General features: G+C 40.6%; 1 protein-coding gene across 3 annotated transcripts in view; it reads right to left on the bottom strand.

Annotated features, from left to right (window-relative positions):
- The window catches only part of KYNU (kynureninase), a 227,840-nt gene that overhangs the window by 126,203 nt on the left and 77,184 nt on the right, over nucleotides 1-24,453 (bottom strand). For 2 of the 3 annotated variants that reach the window (XM_029605405.1, XM_029605408.1), the window contains exons 6-8: nucleotides 24,010-24,071; nucleotides 23,166-23,237; nucleotides 7,125-7,199 (exon numbers count right to left, since the gene is read on the bottom strand). In XM_029605405.1, the coding sequence (XP_029461265.1) occupies nucleotides 7,125-7,199; nucleotides 23,166-23,237; nucleotides 24,010-24,071 (209 nt within the window). The remainder of the gene's footprint in view (nucleotides 1-7,124; nucleotides 7,200-23,165; nucleotides 23,238-24,009; nucleotides 24,072-24,453) is intronic. The other variant, XM_029605407.1, reaches the window with a different exon arrangement.

The following is a 24,453-nucleotide window of genomic DNA, read 5'->3' as shown; positions in this document are numbered from 1 at the left end:
GGGAGCGGAGAGGATCAGCGCATTAGTAACATTCAGGTACCATACAGAGAGAACTCTAAATTAGATGAAGCAGTGTCAGAGAGAAGAGCTGGAACCTTAGTGAGGGAGGACTTCCCTGTTACTGGTTTAATTAGTTATTTCTGGTGTTTGGATTTACCAAGAAAGAATGTAGTAAGCATCAGATCAGATTCCTTTGGAATAATTGTTTTACTTAAAAATTTATACTGGCACACCCTTCATGCAACCCTTTGGTTTTTATGCACTTGGATGACAGCACATAGAATACCCAGGGCCTTGAGGATAACCTCCCCCCTAATAATGTTCCACTAGATGGGATTTATCACTAGAACAGCCAACTTATCTTTTGGCTAGAACTGTTGCTGGCACATTTTTTTATGCCAGTATGTTTTCAGGCTCTGAAAATTGAAAGAAAACAACTTTTTTGGTGTACAAATTGCTGCTCTATAATAAATAATGACAAGAATTCTAAATTTTGTAAATTTATTTCAAAATAAAATCTATAAAATGTTCTACAAATTGCCAGGATTGGCTAACATCCTAGAACAACCACCAGCACAAAAATATGCAATTATGTTGTAGGCTCTATAATTGAAAGAAAACAAATTATTTTGGTGTATGAATTGATGCTCTATAATAAGTGAAGACAGGAATTCTGCATTTTTTCCATTTATTTCAAAGTACAATCTAGGAATCTACTAAAATCTGCCAAGATTTCTAACACCCTAGAACAGCTACTGGCACAGAAATATACAACTATGTTTTAGTCTCTGTAATTGAATGATTTTTATGTATGAATTGATGCTCTATAATCAGTAAATACAAGAATTCTGCAGTTTGTCTATTTATTTCAAAGTAAAATCTGAAAATGTACTACAGATCACAGGAGTGGCTAAAACCTTAGAACAGCTATGCATGAAAATATGCAACTATGCTTCAGACTTTAATACAAATAAAATATTTCTCACTTTTTAACTGCTGTTTTTACAGATATTTGATGACATTTTTCACATCAAAGTTTAGTTTCACTAGAACTTCCACAGGTGCATTGTTATTCAATTGAGTATTGTAAATGGAGTACATGATCATAGCAGGTTGCAGCTCCTTGACATTTAATTATTTATGACTGTCAGTATTGTATGTATGTTTTATGTAATTCAAGCTGGGCTTACATATATAGCATATTACAGATAAAATATTCCTATCTTACAATTCCTGTCATTATATATGAAAACCTGACACTGTATCTGCTGCCCTGGGAAAGTGAACTATGGATCTTGCATGTCATTACTACTAATAATAATATTACATGTCAACCTTTGATTTTTGAAAATTGTAGCCTACCATCCCCTTCTGTTTTTTTCTTAATTTTTTTTTAATTCTTTATTTATGTTATTTTCATTTCACATATACAGGAAAACAAACAATTCAGATCATAACAAATACATCGATAATTCTCAAAAGTAATTTCAATTAAGAAATCCATCTTAAATTGTGCATCTGAACTCCTAAAACAAAATATCAACTTTCATTAGGTCAAAACAAAGAGGCTGATTTAGGAACTAAAGTAACATATGGAGATATTTATCTGAAAATATAATAATAAGTAAACCATAACCTCTATGTAACATATTGTTTCTGTATGTAAACCGGAGTGAAGGCAACTCTGCTATACCTCGGTATATAAAAAATGCTAAATAAATAAATAAATAAATAGTCAATTGGACTACTTACATACATATGCCCTGTTAAGTTACTCACTATTTGGTATTACATTTGAAGGAGATGACTCTGCTATAGGTACTACTGCTGAAACCATAGATTGTTGGGCCTCTATGAATTGTTGAATCTGATCTATCTGAAAGAATACATATGCATGTTCTCCCTTCTTTACTTCACAGCTACAAGGATACCATAAAAAGAATGTAAATCCCAGTGAAATAATCTGTTGCCGTAAGGCTAGAAATTCTCTTCGCCTGGTTCTAGTGATTGGCGCTAGATCCGGATACAATTTTACTACTTGGCCATGAAAGCTTGTAGGAAATTTCTTAAAATATGTTTTCATTATACTGTTTATATCTTTAGTTGTTATAAGTGATACAATCAGTGTATTCCTATGCAAGACATCTAAATTTGAATCTTCTAAGAAATTGGTAAGATCTACAGGTACTGGGGGTCTCTGTGTTAGGAAATAGCATGTATTAATTGGAGGAATTTCTTCCTCAGAAATTGATAATATTTTTCTAAAATACTTTTTTAGAGAAATAAATGGAATTTCCCCTAGGACCTGAGGAAAATTAGTTATCCTTACATTTAGTTGTCGTGCACGGTTCTCTAACATCTCCAAGCACCTTGCACTAGCCATCTGATCTTTAATTAGACAAACATTAACTTTCTGCAAACATTGTATATCTTTTACATTCTCGTTTACTCTATGTAATAATTCATTACTTTGATTTTGGACAGTCACTAATTTTCCTTGAAAATCTGAGGACACACAATCAATCTTTCCTTCCAATCTAGCCACAGCTGTACTTAAGTTGTTAACTGCTTGCCATATCGCTTCAAGCGTTACCTTTCCAGACAAAGGTGGAATTTGCAGGAGTTCGTTTTCTTTACGGACAGATGTTCCCTCCTGTCCTGCTGCAGACTCCCCTTCTTGGGGTAGCGGCAGGATCGTTTCATCGTCCGTACTGCGTTGTACTGGAGGTGGGCGACTATCTGGGCTGAGGGACGCTTCTTCTTGGGGGCCACACAAGTCTCCATTCTGTGTGGCTCCAACAGATTCCTCAGCTCCCTTATTTTCCAATTGTGTCAAGAATTTATTAATTTCAAGTTGAGTTAGGTTGGACGGAATAGGTGCCGAGGGAAACACCCTAATCTTCCCCTTTCTCTTTGCAGGCATATTCCAGGGATTCCAGTATTTTGACTACTAGGTAGGCTATTCCTATAACCCGGGAGACTTCACAAGAAATTATATAAGCAGCATAACCAGCAAATTCAGCCAATTCCAGCGCTTCCCTCCGACGTCAGGAACCAGTGTTTCCACCGGCACAAATTCAAAGAAGGTACAAGCTTTGTTTTTCCTCTGCACTAGGAAAAAAAAAAGTGAAATATTTCTCACCGGCAGCCTCCAGAGAAATGCTGGAGGAGTGCAGCTTTATGCTGATCTTCAGGCACCTCCCTCTGACGTCAGGAACCAGCGTTTCCCCCAGCACAAATTCAAAGAAGGTAAAAGCTTTGTTTTTCCTCTGCACTAGGAAAGAAAGTGAAATGTCTCTCACCGGCAGCCTCCAGAGAAACGCTGGAGGAGTACAGCTTTATGCTGATCTTCAGACACCTCCCTCTGATGTCAGGAACCAGCGTTTCCCTCAGCACAAATTCAAAGAAGGTACAAGCTTTGTTTTTCCTCTGCGCTAGGAAAGAAAGTGAAATGTCTCTCACCGGCAGCCTCCCATTTTTTTTTCTAAACCCTAAACACCAGGCAGCAGTGAACGATGCAATCTCACAGCAGGTGAAACTGGATTTTGAATGATTTTGCACTGATTTTGGGAATCACAAATGTTACTGTCAGATTGAGATAGAAGACAAAGCACCTTGCAAGATGAATCAGGACGAGGAGAAAGAAAACCATTCACTGGCACAAAAATGTGCCACCAGTGATTCTAGGGTATACAACATGTGGATGGAGGGCTGCAATATTCAAGAACCAAAAACTAATCAAAATGTTGGAAATTCACATAATTTCAATGTGCTGCTACCATGTACACTGACTGGGCAATCCTTGAAAAGATTGACTGGCACAAAAACGTGCTGGTGGCGGTTCTAGTGTATAGATGATCTAAAACTGTGTTTCTTAGCCCAAGTTTCAGGTGTGACTATCCTGCGAGTCACAGAGGATGCCACAAATTCAGAGATACACATAATTTTAGGCAGTATGAATTTACTACAGATAGCAAACAAATCTGATTTTTTTGATTGAATAATTATGGAAGAATATCAGGAAAAGTACTTGATGTGGCATACTTAAATTACATTAAGGGCTTTGAAATCATTATACACAAAATTCACAAATAAGCTGGACAATCTTCAGAGAAGATTCTAAAATGGTAGACTGAATTATAAAACGGGTTGAGCAACAGACAAAAGAGGGTGGGGAGAAACAAAGTTTACATTGAGGGGAGTGGTTGAGCAGTGGGAAGCCACAGGGATCAGTTCTAGGTCTGTTCTTTCCAAGTTTTCACAGGCAATATGCAAAGAACTAGCAAGAAAAATATGCCTTTTTGTGGTCAGTAAGACATGCAGCAAGATTGCTTCTCTAGAGGAGAGTTTTAGTAAAGTCTTGGGATGGGAGAAGAATTAAGATTTAATACAAACATGTGAAGTTATGTATTTAAAGGTGAATTTTAAAAGAGAAGTGCACATTCAAAATTGCAGATGTACAAATAACTTTGCTTTTGTTAAAAATGGAGTGGATTTTGGGCAGGTCAAGGGTATTCCTGGCAGGGCCAACATTTACGAGCATACATCATGAGTTTATAATCTACAAATGCAGTTACTTGTGCATATTTACTTCTACTAATTATCAGATGTAAATCAGATATTTTTATAGCCAAAAACTGGCTGAGGGTCTGGGTAAACTGGGCAGGCTGAAGAACTAGAGGAGTCTTGATGACCTAGAGATAGACTGGGAAAACTGGTGGACTAATTGGTAAAACTTGTAACTTCTTTCATGCATGCATGTTATAAAATGTGCTGACTTGCATCTATAAAAGCTGATAAGTCCTAAGGAAAATACGCAAATAATGTTTCCTCATGTAACTGCTTAACATTAGGAGCACACATATGTACACTAGGTGTATTTTATATAACGCAGGCATACTTGAATGATATAAAATTCAAGCACATGTGGGCGTGCACATATTTGTTTTAAATTTACTGTTCCTAGGTGCAAAAATCCAGGAGGAGCAATGTATGATGGGAGATGAAAGACTAATGACCACCAAGCAGGATAAGATTCTTCACAGAGGAAAAGTAAGGATAAAGCCAGAGATCAGATATGGCCTGCAATATTCCAGCAGGTAGAATAACATACACAGACTAGATAGGCCTAATAATCTTATCAGCTATAGTTTCTCTGTTATTCTTGTACTAAATTTCTTTTTTCTTGTCTCTAGAGAAGCTCATTATAACCAAACAATTTCATCAGTTTTTTTAAAACCTCATTTCCCAGACAAATTCATATTCCTTAGGAAACTATTAGGGATCCTTTATATTTGGATTACAAAAAGAGAAAGTTTCACATTAAAGTATAAAGCAATGATAAAGGATAATATTTTGACATAAGTATTGTTTTTGATTCTTTATAGAAAATATTGTTTTTCACCTCTTTGCAGTAAGGTTTCACATAAAATACACAACTACCTAGAGATCAATTAGGTGGTAAAAACTCAAAATTAACTTGAAACTCCAAAGCACTGATAGTACGATTTTCTGAATTGTATCTAGCCAGCATTTTTCTCACAAACTTTGTGCATCTATCATAAATTTTGGTGTGTTTTTTTATTACCCTTATAAGCAGACTGGAAGTTTGGATGCCAGAGGTAATCAGTTTTATATATGTACTTTGCAAAGTTTCAGGGTAAGAAATAAAGATAACACAATGAGTTAAACACAGGGTGGCATACACACATATACAGTATATGGCCATGTGAAGTTTTACCACAATCTTTTATAAACCGTGAATACCATAAAATATGCATATCTTTATCACACGTGTTTATGTATGCTTTGCAAGAATCCATGCAATGCATTGAAAGCGAGTATCTCAATGCATTGAATGGGCATACTTTTCCTACCTATTTAAAAATATATATGTGTGTATATTTTACAACATGTGTATGTAAGTGAAATTACTAGTTTTACCAATTACTCCACCAGTTTACCCCTCCTTCTCCAGGTCATTAAGCCTCCTTGCTCTTCAGCCTGAACACCTCCCAGTATACCTAGACCTCCCACCTAGCTAATACACTTTTAATATCACTTGTGCAAGATAAATAGCAAGTATAAAATTATACTAGTAAATTAGCAAATCTATGTACTTTTTTTACATATCAATTTATGGGTGTAATTATTGGCTCTACCCCTATATCACCCCCTTTTTACTCATGCATCTGTGCATGCAATAGCAAAAATACGAGTTTATGTTTAAGGTTTATAAAATAGCATGTACATGGAAAGATGCTATTTATGTGCTTATATGCTAATTTTTACTCACGTATGTCTTTGAAAATTCACCCCAGTGTTTTTAATCAAACAGAATTATGGATTTGTAAGTGTCAACTATCCTTTTAAAATCATACTAAAAACCAGGGTAGCAAGGCACAGTATGTTCTATTTGAAAGGTTTCACCAAGATTAGCGATGAAAGAAAGAAGTATGCTGATGGCTATGAATTTAATCAGTGTTGTAATGCCTTTTTGTGCCTGCTATTAATGGTATACTGAGGAAAAGCAATGATCAGTGCATGCATGCCGTTAATACAAAAATATATGATGTAATTAACTTTTTGGTCCTCATAAGCCACATTTAATAATCTTACTCAATAAAATGTTTAGCATGCATGCCAACTTTTGAAAGTTTGTAAAAGGGAGATTAGGTCAGAAAAGTAAAATGATATTTTAATCTTCCATTGAAGTGCACTGATCCAAGTACATTCTTCCTAGATCAGGGACAGGCAACGCTGATTCTAGAGTACTGCAATCAGGTATGGTTTTCAAGATATCCACCATGAATATGCATGATGTATATTTGTATTCACTGCCTCCATTGTATGCAAATATATCTTATGCATATTCATAGAGAATTTTCTGAAATACAGACCTGTTTCTGCCACTTCAGAACTAGAGTTGCCTAACCCAGTTCTAGAGAGACACAATGAAAAGGTGACTGTACATTGTACAATGGCATTATTTAACAACAAACCTAGCCTAATTTTTATAGTTCATTAGACATTGGATGAAAAAGAACAAGAAAAGATAGAGGCATTAAAAGCAAATACTAGTTATCAGTTGTAAGACACAAATAATATTTCAGTTGTTTACTAACCTCTCTTGGGTATATTAGAAGCATACTTTTCTCCACATCAAGTCCATGGAGCTGAATTTGAGATTCAACAGTATACTAAAAAATAATTGTTTGTTAAAAAGGATTATACGTATATAAAAGACAACTGCAGTACATAAAGAGGCTGATATTCAATAAAAGTTGAGCTCTTAATTTAGGAACCAAAGTTATACGGTTAAGTTAGGCACTTATTTGCTTTTGAACTTAGGTGCCTAAGTTTTCAGCAGAGAAGTCAACTTATTTTCGGGCCCTAAAACAGAGACCCTAAAATTTAGGCCTGAAATTTATTTGCCTGGATTTGCAGACTTATGGTTCTGATTTACTAAGTATTTTTCCTGTGGACACAATGGGAAAAAAGCCTTTGTAAATCTGGCCCTAAGTTAGATGACTTGTGCTGAAAATCAGTGCTAAATACCTAACATATTTTTTTTCAACCTTAAATTTACCCATATAGCCTCTCAATTTTTAGTCACCTAAATTTAGGTGCCTAGTAAAATTAAAACCTACGTTTAGACACTCAACCCCACTCTCTTTCAAAGGGGACAATTAAGCTTCTAAATCCCTTGAAAATAAAATCATCTTAAATTTATTTATTTATTTATTTAGAGATTTTTATATACCGCAGTACGTTAGAATATACATCACCACGGTTTACAATTAACAATAAATTAGCAACAGGCTTTACAAATAACAGTATTAATTAGTATTAATTAGTATTAATTACAAATAACAGGATTGACGGAAAACAGGCTGTACAGACCGTAAACCAACAATTAGTAGAATGTTTAACATACAAGAATGAATTTGAAGTAACTAAAAATCATTTACGAACCAACACCAAAACCATAGAGCATATAATACAATAACGGAGCTAAGAGGGAAAACAAGTTCTATATTGAACAAAGGGAATTCTATTATTTAAAACCAATCGAAGTATCATAATCAGGGATAGAGCGGGCGTAAGGGAGAGCAATAATTTTGGGGAAAGATAAAGGGTAGTAGGGACGTGGAGAAGGGAGTTAATGGGGGTAGCAAATTAATGGCATTTCCGTTTAATTGGATATCATTGTGTGAACGCTAATTCAAATAACCACGTTTTGAGGCCTTGTTTGAATTTCTTATGGCAGGGTTCCAGACGCAGGTCAGTGGGCATCTTGTTCCATAAGTTAATTCCCGCTATGGAGAAAGCGCGGTCTCTTGTGGTAACGTGTTTGATATGTTTAATTGGCACAGCTGCAAATTTAGCTTGATGGATATTTCTTATTGGTCTCTTAGAGGTGTGGAAAACAAACTGCTCCGAGAACCATTGCATCTCTTGGTTATGGACCGACTTATGAATAAGGGAGAGTACTTTAATGATAATCCTAGATGCTACTGGAAGCCAATGCAAGAACATGAGAGCTGGTGTAATGTGATCATGGTGGCGGGTATTGGTGATTAATCGAGCTGCAGCATTCTGTAACATCTGTAAAGGTTGAATTGAGTTTTTAGGGAGACCTAAAAGTAAAGTGTTACAGTAGTCAATTTTTGGTAGTATGGTAGCTTGCAACACTGTCCAGAAATCTTGTGGATGTAGTAGAGGTTTAATTCTTTTTAGCGTGTGAAGTTTGAAAAAAACATTTTTTATTGTGGCTGAGATGAATTTCTTTAATGAAAAATGGTTGTCAATTATGACGCCAAGACTGCGGACTTGCTGTAGTTGGGGAAGGACTGAAGTTGAGAGATGGGAGGTGTTGGAGGAGATATTATTGTGTGGCGTGATGAGGATGAGTTCGGTTTTGGAAGTGTTTATTACTAGGAAGTTTTCTGTGAGAAGCTTTTTTATTTCAGCCAGGGCTGATTCCCAGGTTTTCAGTGCATTAGAGAGGGAATCATTAATAGGGATGAGAATCTGAATGTCATCAGCATATATGAAGTGACGGAGATTCAGTTTTGCTAGGAGTCGACAGAGCGGAGATAAGTAAATGTTGAACAGAGTTGATGAAAGCGAAGAGCCTTGTGGTACACCTTGTAGAAGATTTCTGGGTTTAGATATTTGGGATCTCAACTTGACATTGTATGTCCTGTCTTTCAGGAAAGATTGAATCCAGTATAAAGCGGTGCCAGTGATGCCGATTTGGGAGAGGAGGGCTAGGAGTATATTATGATTGACCGTGTCAAATGCCGAAGAAATATCAAGTAGGGAAAGAAGGTATGAATGACCAGAATCTAGTGTTTTTAGAATAGCGTCTGAAAGGGATACTAGCAGCGTTTCAGTACTATGGTTCTTACGGAAACCATATTGTGACAGGAATAGTAATCGGTTATCGTCCAGATAGTCAGTGAGTTGTTTGTTGATTACTTTTTCTATGATTTTTGACAACAATGGGAGGTTCGAGACAGGACAATAATTTGCAGGTTCAGATGGATCCAGGTCTGGTTTTTTGAGAGTAGGCTTTATTATTGCATGCTTGAGTTGCGTAGGAAAAACACCAGTCAATATCAATTTGTTGATGATGTTGGAGATGGGAGGTGCAATCCTAGTAGGGATGGAGAGGAGTGTTTTTGTAGGCATGATATCCAAGGGGTGCAAAGCAGGTTTTATCTTTTTTAGAATTGCTTCAATTTCTGAAGCAGTCGTGTTTTCAAAATTAGCGAGTGAGGGTGGGGTGATCATGGTGCTTGTGGGTGGAAGGGATACCGGTAGAGAATGTGAAGTAAAGCGTGCCATAATATTAGAAACCTTGTCATAAAAATAGGTAGCTAGCTTCTCACATTTATTTTTATTGTCATTTTCTGGTTTGCTGTTTGATGGTGGGGTAATAATGTTAGCAACATATTGGAATAATGCACGCGGGTTGAACTGGTACTGATGAATTTTTGCTGTGTAGTAGTTTTTCTTGGCTTCATCTGTTGTTTTATGATACTTATGGAGCAGGGATTTGAATTTTTGTAGATGTGTTGGATCTTGATTTCTACGCCATCTCTTTTCCAGTTTACGGAGTTCACGATTCATAATTCTAAGATCCGTGTTGTACCATGGTTTTTTATCTTTTTTATCAGTGCTGATTTCTTTCGTTAGTAGAGGACAGAGTCGATTAGTAATGCAGCTGGTGAGTTGATGCCAAGAGATACAAGCAGTATTGGCATCAGAGAGGTCTAATTTATGGAGATCTTCTGTTATAGCTTCGATAATATCGTCTGTTTGGCATTTTTTTCTGAATTCAATGGTTCTTTTCTTTGAGTGTGTTGCTTGGGGGTTACAGTTAATGGAGCAGTGCGTGACTACTCGGTAGTGGTCTGACCATGGTATAGGTGTGCATTGGGGGTGGTCAGGTTGTACGAGAGAGTTCGTAAAAATAACGTCCAGTGTATGGCCAGCCTTGTGTGTTGGGCCTGAGATAATTTGTTTAAATCCGATGGCGTTAAGGGTAGCAAGTGTGGCTTCACATGCAGGTGTGAGGGGGGACCGGTCAAAATGGAGGTTTAGATCTCCAAGTATGATGGCTGGAATGTTGATGTCAATGTGTTTTGTAATGTATTCCGTAAGTGTTGAAGGATTTTTTTTCCAGTATGCCAGGGGGTGCATAAATTAAGCAAATTTGCAGGCTTTTAGATTTAAAGAGACCTATTTCTATCATATGAGGCGGGGTGGTGTGTTGCAGGGAGAGGTTGAACTTCTTTTTTGCTGCCAGGAGAAGTCCCCCTCCTTTTTTTTTAGGTCTCGGAATGGAGAACAAATCATATACGTCTGATGGAAGTTAATTTATTACGGCGACGTCAGTGCTCTTGATCCAGGTCTCCATAATTGCGCATATGTCAGGTGACTCATCGTTGAGTATGTCATCTAATAGAGTAACCTTTTTTAGGAGCGATTGTGTGTTCAGTAGCAGGATAGAGAACGTCATTAAACCTATAATTTGAGTGAGGGGTGACGTCATTATTGGAATGAGGGTTTTGTAATATGAATTGATATTCCTTGTTATCCTTATATTGGTGGTGAAGTTTGAGTATTTAAGAACTGGAATGTGGGAGTATATCATCGTAAATGTGTTGGTCAAATGATAAATATAGAAACATAGAAACATAGAAATGATGGCAGAAGAAGACCAAACGGCCCATCCAGTCTGCCCAGCAAGCGTCACACATTTTTTCTCATACTTATCTGTTTCTCTTAGCTCTTTGGTTCTATTTCCCTTCCACCCCCACCATTAATGTAGAGAGTAGTGATGGAGGTGCATCCAAGTGAAATATCAAGCTTGATTAGTTAGGGGGTAGTAGGGGAAGTAACCGCCACAATAAGCAAGCTACACCCATGCTTATTTGTTTTACCCAGACTATGTTATTCAGCCCTTATTGGTTGTTTTTCTTCTCCCCTGCCATTGAAGCAGGGAGCTATGCTGGATATGCGTGTAGTAGAGATGTGAATCATGTCCTCGATCGTCTTAACGATCAATTTCGGCTGGGAGGGGGAGGGAATCGTATCGTTGCCGTTTGGGTGTTTAGAATATCGTGAAAAATCGTTAAAATCGTGAACCGGCACACTAAAACCCCCTAAAACCCACCCCCGACCCTTTAAATTAAATTCCCCACCCCCAACTGCCTTAAATTACCCTGGGATCCAGCGGCGGTCCATAGCTAAATCAGGGGAAGGGGGAGGGCAGGAAAACCGGCACACTAAATCCCACTAAATCCCACCCCCAACCCTTTAAATTAAATCCCCCCCCTCCCGAACCCCCCCCCCAAATGCATTAAAGTACCCTGGGGTCCAGCGGCGGTCCGAAACGAGCTCCTGCTGTTGAAGCGTGTTGTATTCAGCCGGCACCATTTTGCAAAATGGCCGCCGCAAAATGGCGGCGACCATAAACCAACACGATTCGACCGCAGGAGGTCGCTTCCGGACCCCCGCTGGACTTTTGGCAAGTCTTGTGGGGGTCAGGAGGCCCCCCCAAGCTGGCCAAAAGTCTCTGGGGGTACAGCGGGCGTCCGGGAGCGATCTCCTGCCGCAAATCGTTTTCCGTACGGATAATGGCACCGGCCATACGCGTATGGCCGGCGCCATTTTCCGTACGGAAAATGGCGCCGGCAGGAGATCGACTGCAGGAGGTCGTTCAGCGAGGGTTCCGGACCTCCGCTGAACGACCTCCTGCAGTCGATCTCCTGCCGGCGCCATTTTCCGTATGGAAAATGGCGCCGGCCATACGCGTATGGCCGGCGCCATTATCCGTACGGAAAATGATTCGCGGCAGGAGATCGCTCCCGGACGCCCGCTGGACCCCCAGAGACTTTTGGCTAGCTTGGGGGGGCCTCCTGACCCCCACAAGACTTGCCAAAAGTCCAGCGGGGGTCCGGAAGTGACCTCCTGCGGTCGAATCGTGTTGGTCTATGGCCGCCGCCATTTTGCGGTGGCCATTTTGCAAAATGGCGCCGGCTGAAGACAACACGCTTCAACAGCAGGAGCCTGTTTCGGACCGCTGCTGGACCCCAGGGTACTTTAAGGCATTTGGGGGGGGATTTAATTTAAAGGGTCGGGGTGGGTTTTAGGGGGATTTAGTGTGCCGGTTTTCCTGCCCTTCCCCCGATTTAGCTATGGACCGCCGCTGGACCCCAGGGTACTTTAAGGCATTTGGGGGGGGATTTAATTTAAAGGGTCGGGGGTGGGTTTTAGGGGGTTTTAGTGTGCCGGTTTTCCTGCCCTCCCCCTTCCCCCGATTTACGATTTTTTGACGATAAATCGGGGGAATTGGTATTGTATTGTGGCCCTAACGATTTTTGACGATTTAAAATATATCGGACGATATTTTAAATCGTCAAAAAACGATTCACATCCCTAGCGTGTAGTATCAGTTTTTCTTCTCCCCTGCCGTTGAAGCAGAGAGCTATGCTGGATATGCGTGACGTATCAGTTTTTCTTCTCCCCTGCCGTTAAAGCAGAGAGCTATGCTGGAAATGCATTGAAAGTGAAGTATCAGGCTTATTTGGTTTGGGCTAGTAACCGCCGTAACAAGCTAGCTACTCACCGCTTTGTGAGTGCTAATCCTTTTTTCTTCTCCCCTGCCGTTGAAGCAGAGAGCTCTGCTGGATATGCGTGAAGTATCAGTTTTTCTTCTCCCCTGCCGTTAAAGCAGAGAGCTATGCTGGAAATGCATTGAAAGTGAAGTATCAGGCTTATTTGGTTTGGGGTAGTAACCGCCGTAACAAGCCAGCTACTCCCCGCTTTGTGAGTGCTAATCCTTTTTTCTTCTCCCCTGCCGTTGAAGCAGAGAGCTATGCTGGATATGCGTGAAGTATCAGTTTTACTTCTCCCCTGCCGTTGAAGCAGGGAGCTATGCTGGATATGCGTAAAGTATCAGTTTTTCTTCTCCCCTGCCGTTGAAGCAGAGAGCTATGCTGGATATGCGTGAAGTGTCAGTTTTTCTTCTCCCCTGCCGTTGAATTGGAGTGCTATGCTGGATATGCGTGAAGTATCAGTTTTTCTTCTCCCCTGCCGTTGAAGCAGAGAGCTATGCTGGATATGGGTTGAAAGTGAAGTATCAGGCTTATTTGGTTTGGGGTAGTAACCGCCGTAACAAGCCAGCTACTCCACGCTTTGTGAGTGTGAATCCTTTTTTCCACATTTCCTCTTGCTGTTGTAGCTTAGAGCGATGTTGGAGTCACAGTAACCATGTGTATGTTTATTGAATAAGGGTATTATCTCCAGGCAGTAGCCGTCATTCTGGCGAGCCACCCACTCTTTATTGACGGCCTCTTGATTTTATGGATCCACAGTGTTTATTCCACGCCCCTTTGAAGTCCTTCACAGTTCTGGTCTTCACCACTTCCTCCGGAAGGGCATTTCAGGCATCCACCACCCTCTCCGTGAAGAAATACTTCCTGACATTGGTTCTGAATCTTCCTCCCTGGAGCTTCAAATCGTGACCCCTGGTTCTGCTGATATTTTTCGTACGGAAAAGGTTTGTCGTTGTCTTTGGATCATTAAAACCTTTCAAGTATCTGAAAGTCTGTATCATATCACCTCTGCTCCTCCTTTCCTCCAGGGTGTACATATTTAGATTCTTCAATCTCTCCTCATAAGTCATTTGATGAAGACCTTCCACCTTTTTGGTCGCCCTTCTCTGGACCGCCTCCATCTTGTCTCTGTCTCTTCAGAGATACGGTCTCCAGAACTGAACACAATACTCCAGGTGAGGTCTCACCAAGGACCTGTACAAGGGGATAATCACTTCCCTTTTCTTACTCGATATTCCTCTCTCTATGCAGCCCAGCATTCTTCTGGCTTTAGCTATCGCCTTGTCACATTGTTTCGCTGACTTCAGATCATTAGACACCATCACCCCAAGGCCTCTCTCCTGCTCCGTGCATATCAGCCTTTCTCCCCCATCGAATACAGTTCATTCGGATTTCCACTCCCCATATGCATGACTCTGCACTTCTTGGCATTGAATGTCAGCTGCCATATCTTCGACCACTCTTCCATCTTCCTTAAATCCCGTCTCATTCTGTCCACTCCTTCCGGCGTGTCCACTCTGTTGCAGATCTTAGTGTCATCCGCAAAAAGACATACCTTACCTTCTATCCCTTCCGCAATGTCGCTCACAAAGATATTGAAAAGGACAGGTCCCAACACCGATCCCTGCGGAACACCGCTTAAAACCGCTCTCTCTTCAGAGAGAGTTCCATTTACCATCACAAATTGTCTTCTGTCCGTCAACCAGTTTGCAATCCAGGCCACCACCTCGGCACTCACTCCTAAGCTTCTCATTTTATTCACCAGTCTCCTGTGCGGGACAGTGTCAAAAGCTTTGCTGAAGTCCAAGTAGATGACATCAAGTGCTCTTCCTTGATCCAATTCCTTGGTTACCCAGTCAAAAAAGTCAATCAGATTTGTCTGACAGGATCTTCCAATGGTGAATCCATGCTGCCTCTGGTCCAGCAATTCTCCCGACTGTAGATAGTTCACTATTCTCTCTTTCAACAGTGACTCCATTACTTTTCCCACCACCGAAGTGAGGCTAACCGGTCTGTAGTTACCAGCCTTTCTCTGTTCCCACTCTTGTGAAGCGGGACCACCACCGCTCTCCTCCAATCATTCGGCACCACTTCTGTTTCTAGGGATCTATTGAACAGGTCACACAGCGGACCCGCCAGCACATCTCTGAGCTCCCTCAGTATTCTGGGATGAACTTCATCAGGCCCCATGGCTTTGTCCACTTTCAGTTTCACCAGCTCTTCCCATACATTTTCTACTGTAAATGGAGTTACATCTACTCCATTCCCCTCCAGTTTCTTGTTAACTAGTGACGGTCCTTCTCCGGGGTCCTCTTTAGTGAACACAGAACTGAAGTATTCATTTAATATTTCTGCCATTTCTTCGTCTCTCTCCACACATTGATCCTTTCCACCTTTCAATTTCACTATACCACTTTTCTCTTTTCACTGATGTATCTGAAAAATGTTTTGTTACCACTCTTTACCTCTTTGGCAATCCTCTCTTCTGTTTGAGTTTTTGCAATCTTGATTAATTTCTTCGTCTCCCTCAGTTCTACCAGATATTCTTCTTTGTGCTCCTCCTTTTGGGATCTTTTATATTTCTTGAACGCTGTTCTTTTAGCCTTTATTTTGTCAGCCACCTCCTTTGAGAACCAGATAGGTTTCATTTTTCTTTTGCTTTTCTTTACTTTTCTAACATATAGATTAGTTGCCTTGGTGATTGCTCCTTTTAGATTGGTCCACTGTTGATCCACATCTCTCTCGTTTTCCCAGCCTTTTAGTTCTTCCTCCAGGTACTTCCCCATTTCATCAAAGTCTGTGTTTTTGAACATCAAAACTTGGGTTTTTGTGCTTCTTTTCCGTGTCCTTTTTGTGATATTAAACCATACCGTTTGATGATCACTGGTGCTGAGGTGGGCACCCACCTGGACGTCTGAGACATAGCTCCGTCTCTCGTGGGTTCCATTACCATTTGTTTGAACAAAGCTACTTGCAGGGCATCTACTATCGCTCTACTATTTTTAGTTTCTGCAGATGGGATTTTCTGTAGAGTGGGTGGTTAAAGGAGGGTGAAGTGGGTGGTTAAAGGAGGGTGAAGTGCGGTATGGCTGTGCTTAAATATGGGGTTGCTTGAATGTTGAGTGTTGGGTGTTTGTTGTCTGAGGTTGTTTGAATGCAGTTGTGGTCGTTGTCTGGGTTGCTGTCTGATTTGTTGTCTAGGTTGCTGTCTGGGTTGCTGTCAGAGGTTGTTGTCTGAGGTTGTTTGATTGCTGAGTGCTGGGTGGTCGTTGTCAGATGTTGCCTGAATGCAGAGTGCTGGGTGGTCGTTGTCAGATGTTGCCTGAGTGCAGAGTGCTGGGAGGTCGTTGTCAGATGTTGCCTGAATGCAGAGTGCTGGGAGGTCGTTGTCAGATGTTGCCTGAATGCAGAGTGCTGGGTGGATGTTGTTTGAGGTTGCCTGAATGCTGAGTGCTAGGTGGTCGTTGTTTGAAGTTGCTTGAGATCTGAGTGCTGACAGATAATCTGTAAGCTGGTATGACTCTGATAAGGTGCACACGAAGGGGCACACAAAGGGGCTGGCCCCTTTGTCGCGCGACGCCTGAAGCGGTGAGTGCCCTTTAAAGGGCTTAGAAGCCGGTCGTGACATCAGGGGCTTCCGGGGAGGGTTCGTGGAGATGCGCGGACTAATAATAAAAGTTATTTCGACGCGCCTTGCCTGCCTGATATGTGAAGGCCTCGCGGGTGTTTGGGTTCGGGTCCACCTCCCCTGGCCCCGATGGGCCTGCACCGGTCGCGCAGAGAGGGCCAACCCGAACCGTGGATGCGGTTTGCAGCGTGGTGGAGGCAGGAGCAAAAAGGGCGCGCCTGAAGCGGTGAGTGCCCTTTACCTTTATTCATAAAACTATGAATGATTAAAGCTGTGAGTATTTTACAAAATAAAAAATAATTCACTTCTGTTGTTTTGTGCTTGCAGGAAATGGATAGATAAAGAAAGAATCCTCTGGTAAGGACCCGGTGTATGTGGTGAATTTGCTTCCGTTTCCTCATTGGGGGAAGAATTGTAAGACGGCGGCTGCTGCTAGACCCAACGCGCCACTTTTTTTTTTTTTTTTTTGTAAGAAAATTACCACTGAGTGAAAGTCCAGCTGGCAGGATCTCAAGCAGTGCACCAGAAGTCAGACTGAGCAGACTTGATGGGTCCCTACTGGTCCTTATGTGCTGTCACATTCTATATGTAGCACTTCCTTTCGTACAAAAACACAGTGAAATCACAAACAGAATTGATGCTTATGTATGGGCCCTCATATTGCGCCTTAAGCGCTGTTTGGCGCTTAACAATGGATACTGGTGTCTAGCATTTCATTGCTTTTAAAACAGTAGTAGCACCATTTTAATCAGCCTTATTAAAGACCACGCCTTTGTTTTTTGTAAATACAATAAAATCATCTTTAAAATTTTTAACCAATATCGTCAAAGAAAAACAAATGTAATGCTTCTGTCAGAAGCTATTGTGCCCAGGTTAAAAGTGTTTAAACTGTAGTGACCCTTTGACATGACCACTGTGTTTTGACATTCTGCTTCAGGGGTTTGTTGGTTGCAGTGCTGCAATCACCCCCCACCCTTCACGCTCAAGATCAGGGGCAAGAAGGGAGGTGATGAGAGAGGAAGCAAGACCTAGCGATACTGCAGGCCATGGAGAATGCTACAACTCTTCAGAAACCAACCAGGTTGGTGGTGGCTAGGTAATGTTCAACCAAGTCACAGAGAAGTAGGAGGCTGGATTTTTGGGGCTTTGATAGCTGTTTAAATTGTTACTAAGCTTAGTAAGAAAGAAGTGGTGAGAAGGCTGTGTATGCTGGATTATGTGGAGCAGGGCTTCCCAGAACGTTTCTGGGGACCCCCAGCATATTCACGCTGAATATGCATGAGATAAATTTGCATAGACTGAGCCTCCATGATGTGTGCATTTGTCTCATGCATATTCATTGTGGATATCCTGAAACTCCAACTGGCTGTGGAAGTTCCAGGACAAGTTTGGGATCCCTGACTTAAAGGATCTTGCATAGTTGTATTAATTAGAGCCCCCCAGCCAGTTTTTTCAGCATATCCCTCATGAATGGGCATGTGAAATATTTGCATACACAGGAGGTAGTGCATGGTGTCTGGGTACTTGCCAGGTTCTTGTGACCTGGTTTTGGCCTCTGTTGGAAACTGGCTGCTTGGCTTGATGGACCCTTGGTCTGACCCAGCATGGCAATTTATTATGCTCTTATGATGGAACCCTTGTATATGACAGCTGAGACTTCCATGTCCAGTTTGGTGAACTGGCCTGTGTGGATTGGGACTGTGAGATTGTGAAGCTATGAGAGCAATGCAGGGGTTGAGGAATGCCTGGTGTGTATAAGGGAAAGTATTTAGTATCCTGTGAATGTAGTATCTCAATGGACAGGATAGCTGTGAGTGAGGGATACAAAATAAAGATTGTTTAGTGGGAAAAATGTATATGTTTATTTTTATCTGCACACTTGCTAACCTTGCATGCTAACAGTTCCTCATGCCCTTCAGTTTATTAAGGAACTGGCAGTTTCTTTAATAACTATAATAAACAATGTGTGTGTGTGTGTGTGTGTGTGTATGTTTATGTGTTTGTGTGTTGCAGTTTTCTCCATTGATTCATAAGGAGCTGGGGTGAATAACTGTTCTGTCAGTGTACATTTGAAGCAATTGATAGTGTTCACAGATATGTTTTACTTATTGCTTTTAAATGGTACTAATGTCACAGTCTTAACATACTCAAAATATTCTTCTTTCCTCTTTCTATAAGGGACTGACATTACCAGAATGTCTCTGCATAATAAGGGATAATAAGACTTATGCATAGGGTAATGAGAAAGCTAATATCTTCTATAACTTGGCTGGCCAAACCTCAAATTTGCACAATACAGGAGAGGTGACTGTATATATGTCACATACAAATAAAAACAGTACAAACACTTCATATTTATATATATATATATATATATATATATATATATATATATATATAAATTGTGGATATTGACAGTGGGGGTTTCAGAGAAAAATGACAAGGTTCAGTGTGTCAAGCAACCTATATTTTCTTTAACATCTCAATCAATACCTTTACTATAGTGCTTGAGAAAAATATGTCTCAAAATCAATATAACAAAAACACCACAAAAATCCAAAAAAACAAAGGAATTTTAATGTTCAACTTTTGCAGTATATTCAAGATTGATGATCATGTTTAGCATGGTGACTTGACACCTTTCTACTCTACATCAGATACCTGTTTTGTATGTAAGAATTATCCCTGATGAAGACACTTACCAAAACATTGTCAATGTTAGACTTTGTTAAACTGGGATTCTGTATAGTTGTTTCTTATGTTTTGAAGATGATAGTGGTGTTTTTGTATATTTTCGGATGAGCCTGAATAGTGCCCTACATAGGGGTAGATTTTAAAAAGGTACACGCTGGTGTACATGTGTGTGCGCTACCCGGCGCGCGCACATGTACACCCGATTTTATAACTTGCGTGCGCTTTATAAAATCAGGAGTCGGCGAGCGCAAGGGGGTGCACAATTGTGCACCTTGCGCGCACCGAGCCGCACTGCTTTCCCCTGTTCCCTCCCCCCTAACCTGACCTTCCCACCCCTTCCCCTAACCTTTCCCCCCCCAGCCCTACTCTAACCCCCACCAAAATTTGTATCTTACCTTTTGCGCCTGCCTCTGGGCAGGTGCAAGTTGTGCATGCTATCCTCTGACAGAGTGGCAATGGTCACTCTGTCGGAGGCCTCTGGCACCGCCCCCTCCCCTCCCCATCCTGCCCCCGCCCCTTTAGTAAAGCCCCAGGACTTACACGCATCCCGGGGCTTTATGCGCGTCGCCGAGGCCTTTTTACGCGCGTAAACTTTTTAAAATCCAGCCCTAAGGGGGCAGCGGGGATTGGTCAGTCCCGCATGTCAGCCAAGAGGAGATGCCATCAAGAGGAAGGTTGTCAGCCATGAGCAGAGTCCATCCTGCTCATGGCAGAAGAATAGGGAGGCCAGTGGCTGCAAGCAGAGCCCATCCCGCTTGCGGTGGAAAGAAGTGAAGAGAGTGTATGGATAGCTACAGGCAGAGCAGAGTTAATCCCACCTGCAGCTGAAGAGAGAGGCAAAGAATGACTGCACGTGAGCCTATCTGATTCAGGAAGGAAGAGGTGTGTGAGTGTTGGCTTCTATGTGAGTAAGAGATTGGGAGCCTGTGTGTATGGCAGTGAGGGTGGCTGAGTGCTTGTGTATGTGTGTATATGTAAGTAAGAGATTGGGAGTTTGCACGTGTGTGTATAGGAGTTTGTGTGTGTGTGTGTATGTATGTATGGGAGTGAGGATACGTGTTTGTGTATGCGAAAGGGAGCTTGTGTGAAGGGGTGTGTATGTGAAGGAGGGAGAAATGGAGGGAGCCTGTGTGCAGGGATGTATGAGAGTGTATGCAATAGAGAGAGGTAGTCTGTGTAAAGAAGAGGAGAACTGGAGATCACTGGGGGGGGGGGGGAGAGGCAGAGAAGTGAACCATTGGCGGGGGTTGGCAAAGGAGGTATCCACCCAGAGTGCCAAATAATTTAGGTATGCCCCTGAGCCTTTAATGCTTTACTAAAAATGCTTATAAGGTCTGGTTGCTGCAGGATTTCAACCCGGGATAGCTCTGGTTTTGGATGATTGATGGCTTGACCCATGGACTAACCAGAGAACACAGGAAAAGGCAAAAGCCCCAGGATGAATGGTTTCAAAAAAAGCCTCCAGAAACAAGTGTTTGCTGGTGACTGGGTCACAGTAAGGGCTTGGTCCTCTGAGTGCCAGTGACTGTGAGTTTGAGTCCAGCTTAGGGAAAAAAGGAGGTGGGTGAAAAGTAGATACTAGTCAATCTTTTTGCCCTCTGCTTCAACGGCAGGGGAGGAAATTTTTGACAATTCACGCATATCCAGCATAGCCCTCTGCTTCAACGGCAGGGGAGCAAATTTTGTCAATTCACGCATATCCAGCATAGCCCTCTGCTTCAACAGCAGGGGAGGAAATTCTGTCAATTCACGCATATCCAGCATAGCCCTCTGCTTCAACGGCAAGGGAGCAAGTCTGATATTTCACTTTCAAAGCAAAGCCAGCATAGCTCTCTGCTTCAACGGCAGGAGAGGAAGTTTGACAATTCACGCATATCCAGCATAGCCCTCTGCTTCAACGGCAGGGGAGCAAGACTGATACTTCATTTTCAATGCATAGCCAGCATGGCTCTCTGCTTCAATGGCAGGGGGGATGAAGAAAGGTGGATCTATATTCAGGCAACAATCAACAAGGACTGAATTACATAGTCTGAATAAACAGATAAGCATAGGTGTAGCTTGCTTATTGCGGTGGTTAATACCCCTAACTAAATTAAGCTATTTCACTTAGATGCAGGTCCAACACTGCTCTCTACATTAATGGCGGGGCTGAAAGGGAAATAGAATAATTAAAAAAAAAAAAAGGTTACTAAGAGCCAAGAGAAACAGATAAGTATGTGAAAGAAAAAAAGGTGCGAAAGCTTGCTGGGCAGACTGGATGGGCCGTTTGGTCTTCTTCTGCCGTCATTTCTATGTTTCTATGTAAGTCCCAAAGGAATGTGATGGGTTGGAGAGTTAGTAAACTGAAAATGTGTTTCTGGAAACAAGGAAGTTGTTCCTAATAACATGAAGGCTGCCAAGATTTTTTTCATGGGGCTTTGTTATACCACTCTGACTTTAGAGTTGACCTGCTTGTCTGTGAACCTACTTGCATGCACCTGGACTGAGCCTATGTGGACTTCATAGAGACTTGGTTCATTACTGGAACTATTGCTAAGACCAAGGCTGACTTGTTTGTATCTATTATCTGGCATAACCTGAAGACAACACCATGACCTGCACCTGACCCACTGTCTGTCTCCTCTTTCAGAACCCATGATTGCAACCTATAGGTGACCTGACAATTCCCTTTTTCCCTTATTCACGTCTGCTTGACTTTCTATACAGCCACTGCTATACTGTATACTGCCCTGTCTTCTGACTCCTTTCTAGTGCTGAAATGAGTAAATTGTCTTCATAATTCACAAAATTATTTGACAAATCTCTAATAATTTTCTCAAGCTCACCAAATTAGTTTTTGTTAAATATATATTTATTAAACTTATAATGGGGATTTTCATAAACCAGTCAATCTGTACCAGATTTCAAGTGCATTTACTAATATGTGAAAATCGGCAGCAGATATATCTGATAAGCATGACTATGAATTGTCAGACTGGCATTAACTGCAGCAAATACACTCAGATTTCCCCCAGATGTGCTGGGTAAAGAGATTTTCCTGGAAAATATGGGGAAGATCTTAGTATTTTGATGGATTCTTATAAACCCTAAAGTCTGCATGGTTCAGCCTCTAATTCCACAAGAAATAAGGTAAAGTCAAGGAAAGTAAGAAATACTTTTTCTTATCGTGTAATAATCTAGACTCATATATTTTACAAAGTCTGGTAAGTTGTGGACATATCAACATGAAGTTTCTGGTGGGTCAGAAGTTTGGAGAATAATTTGATCTATGTTTTTCAGATAGCAAGCACTATTTCCACAAGTTCTGTTTGAACTTATCTGGAAGATTAATAACATGCATTTCTAACTATCTGGGGATGTATGTGTTAAATTTTCTTAGTTTTTATATTGATTTCATTTCGTAAAATAAAATGGCAACAAGAATTAATAGAAATGTACAACTTCAGTTGATTTAGGCAAGCAGCTTACCAAAAGTCTCTGAAAAGGGTAATAAATCAATGTCTTAGTGCAGTCTTTCCTTGTAATAAGCCATTCTCATTTCAACAAAAGAATTAAACTGTATTCTGCAGAATGTGCTGAAACCAACAGAATTTGACGAGCTTTTTCACTGTAGCATTGCTTAGAAAAGATTGATATTTAAATGAGTTTAATAGTACTTGTAGGACTAGAGGAAATTATAAAAACACGGTTAATAAATGTTAAAGCAAGCTTACATGATCCGAAGGAAAGGCTTTGGCTTCTAGAAGAATTCTGTGACGGCTTGCTGTTGGCTTATAAAAAGATAGCTTTAAAAAAGAAATGTTTAATACATACGCATATATGTTTCTAATATATAGAAATTATTTGCTATACCAATATTCAGAGTTTATAAAAATGTGTATTCTTGCAACTTCTGTAACTTAGAAAAGAGCATTTTAAGAACAAAATTTAATGATGTGACAAAATCATTTATTTTAAGCCAAAAATTTGAACTGAACATGTCACAAAACAGTACCTTAATCTGCATTTTCTATGCATGCATGGTATAAGGATTAGGGAGGTATTAGAAGTACTCAGCTTTGGCAGAGAAGAATTTTCTTTTATTACCATGAAATTTTGACAGGACCCTGGAGGCAACTTTCAAAATGTCATACTGGAAATGTATGCAGAGACCAAAGAAACAACAACATCAAAAATGGGTATGTGGCGGTCTAGGCACTTCTCTGGAGCAGTGTTTGGACATTTATGTGTTAGTGACTGACACCGACTGCATATAAGAAAACACCATGTTTATCTACACAGTGTTCTTAGGGAAGGTTTATCTGTTCAACTTCTGAATTTACTATTTCTTGGAGCAGAAATTGAGCTACTGAGTTTAGAGATCTATGTAAGATTAAATTCCCTAGGTTGTCAATGTCTACATAAAGACACTGGATCACTGATCCATGCTTTATTGCAGAAATCACAAAAAATGCATCCATTAGTAAAGGAAAATAACTACAAAATGCTTGCATACATTAAAATTAGAAACATCTACAGCTGAATATTTAAAATGCATTGCTGTGAACAGGAACTTACCATAAGGAGATGCAGATTAACAGTTAGCCCATTCATTAATGCTACTTCTTCCTTCTTAGCACCTATAAAAGAACAATAGAAAATGTTCTGACTTTCTTTTTTACCTTTTAAAAGCTCAGTTGTAATATTGCAAAGAGCAACAACACATAAATTCAAAGAATAATGCTCAAAGGACAAGAAAATAAACACATCCTTAATGTGCCACAACAATAAAAGAAAAGTTTTGCTACATGAGATTCACCTCTCCAGCCTGCAAATAGTTTTCTGCTTTGGTGCCATAAATAAAGGGATAATGAAGGAGCTCCATTTTTACTTTGAAAAACTGACAGATTTATTGTTATTATTAACTTTCAGCCAGCTTTCAGAACATTGTAATTTCGTCTTTAGTAAAGTTCTAAAGCAACTTTTTTCAAATAAATCAGTGCTAATGACTATATTTTAAAA

This window comes from Rhinatrema bivittatum, chromosome 6, assembly GCF_901001135.1.
Source record: "Rhinatrema bivittatum chromosome 6, aRhiBiv1.1, whole genome shotgun sequence".
Taxonomy (NCBI): domain Eukaryota; kingdom Metazoa; phylum Chordata; class Amphibia; order Gymnophiona; family Rhinatrematidae; genus Rhinatrema; species Rhinatrema bivittatum.
This window is presented reverse-complemented; position numbering and strand designations above follow the sequence as displayed.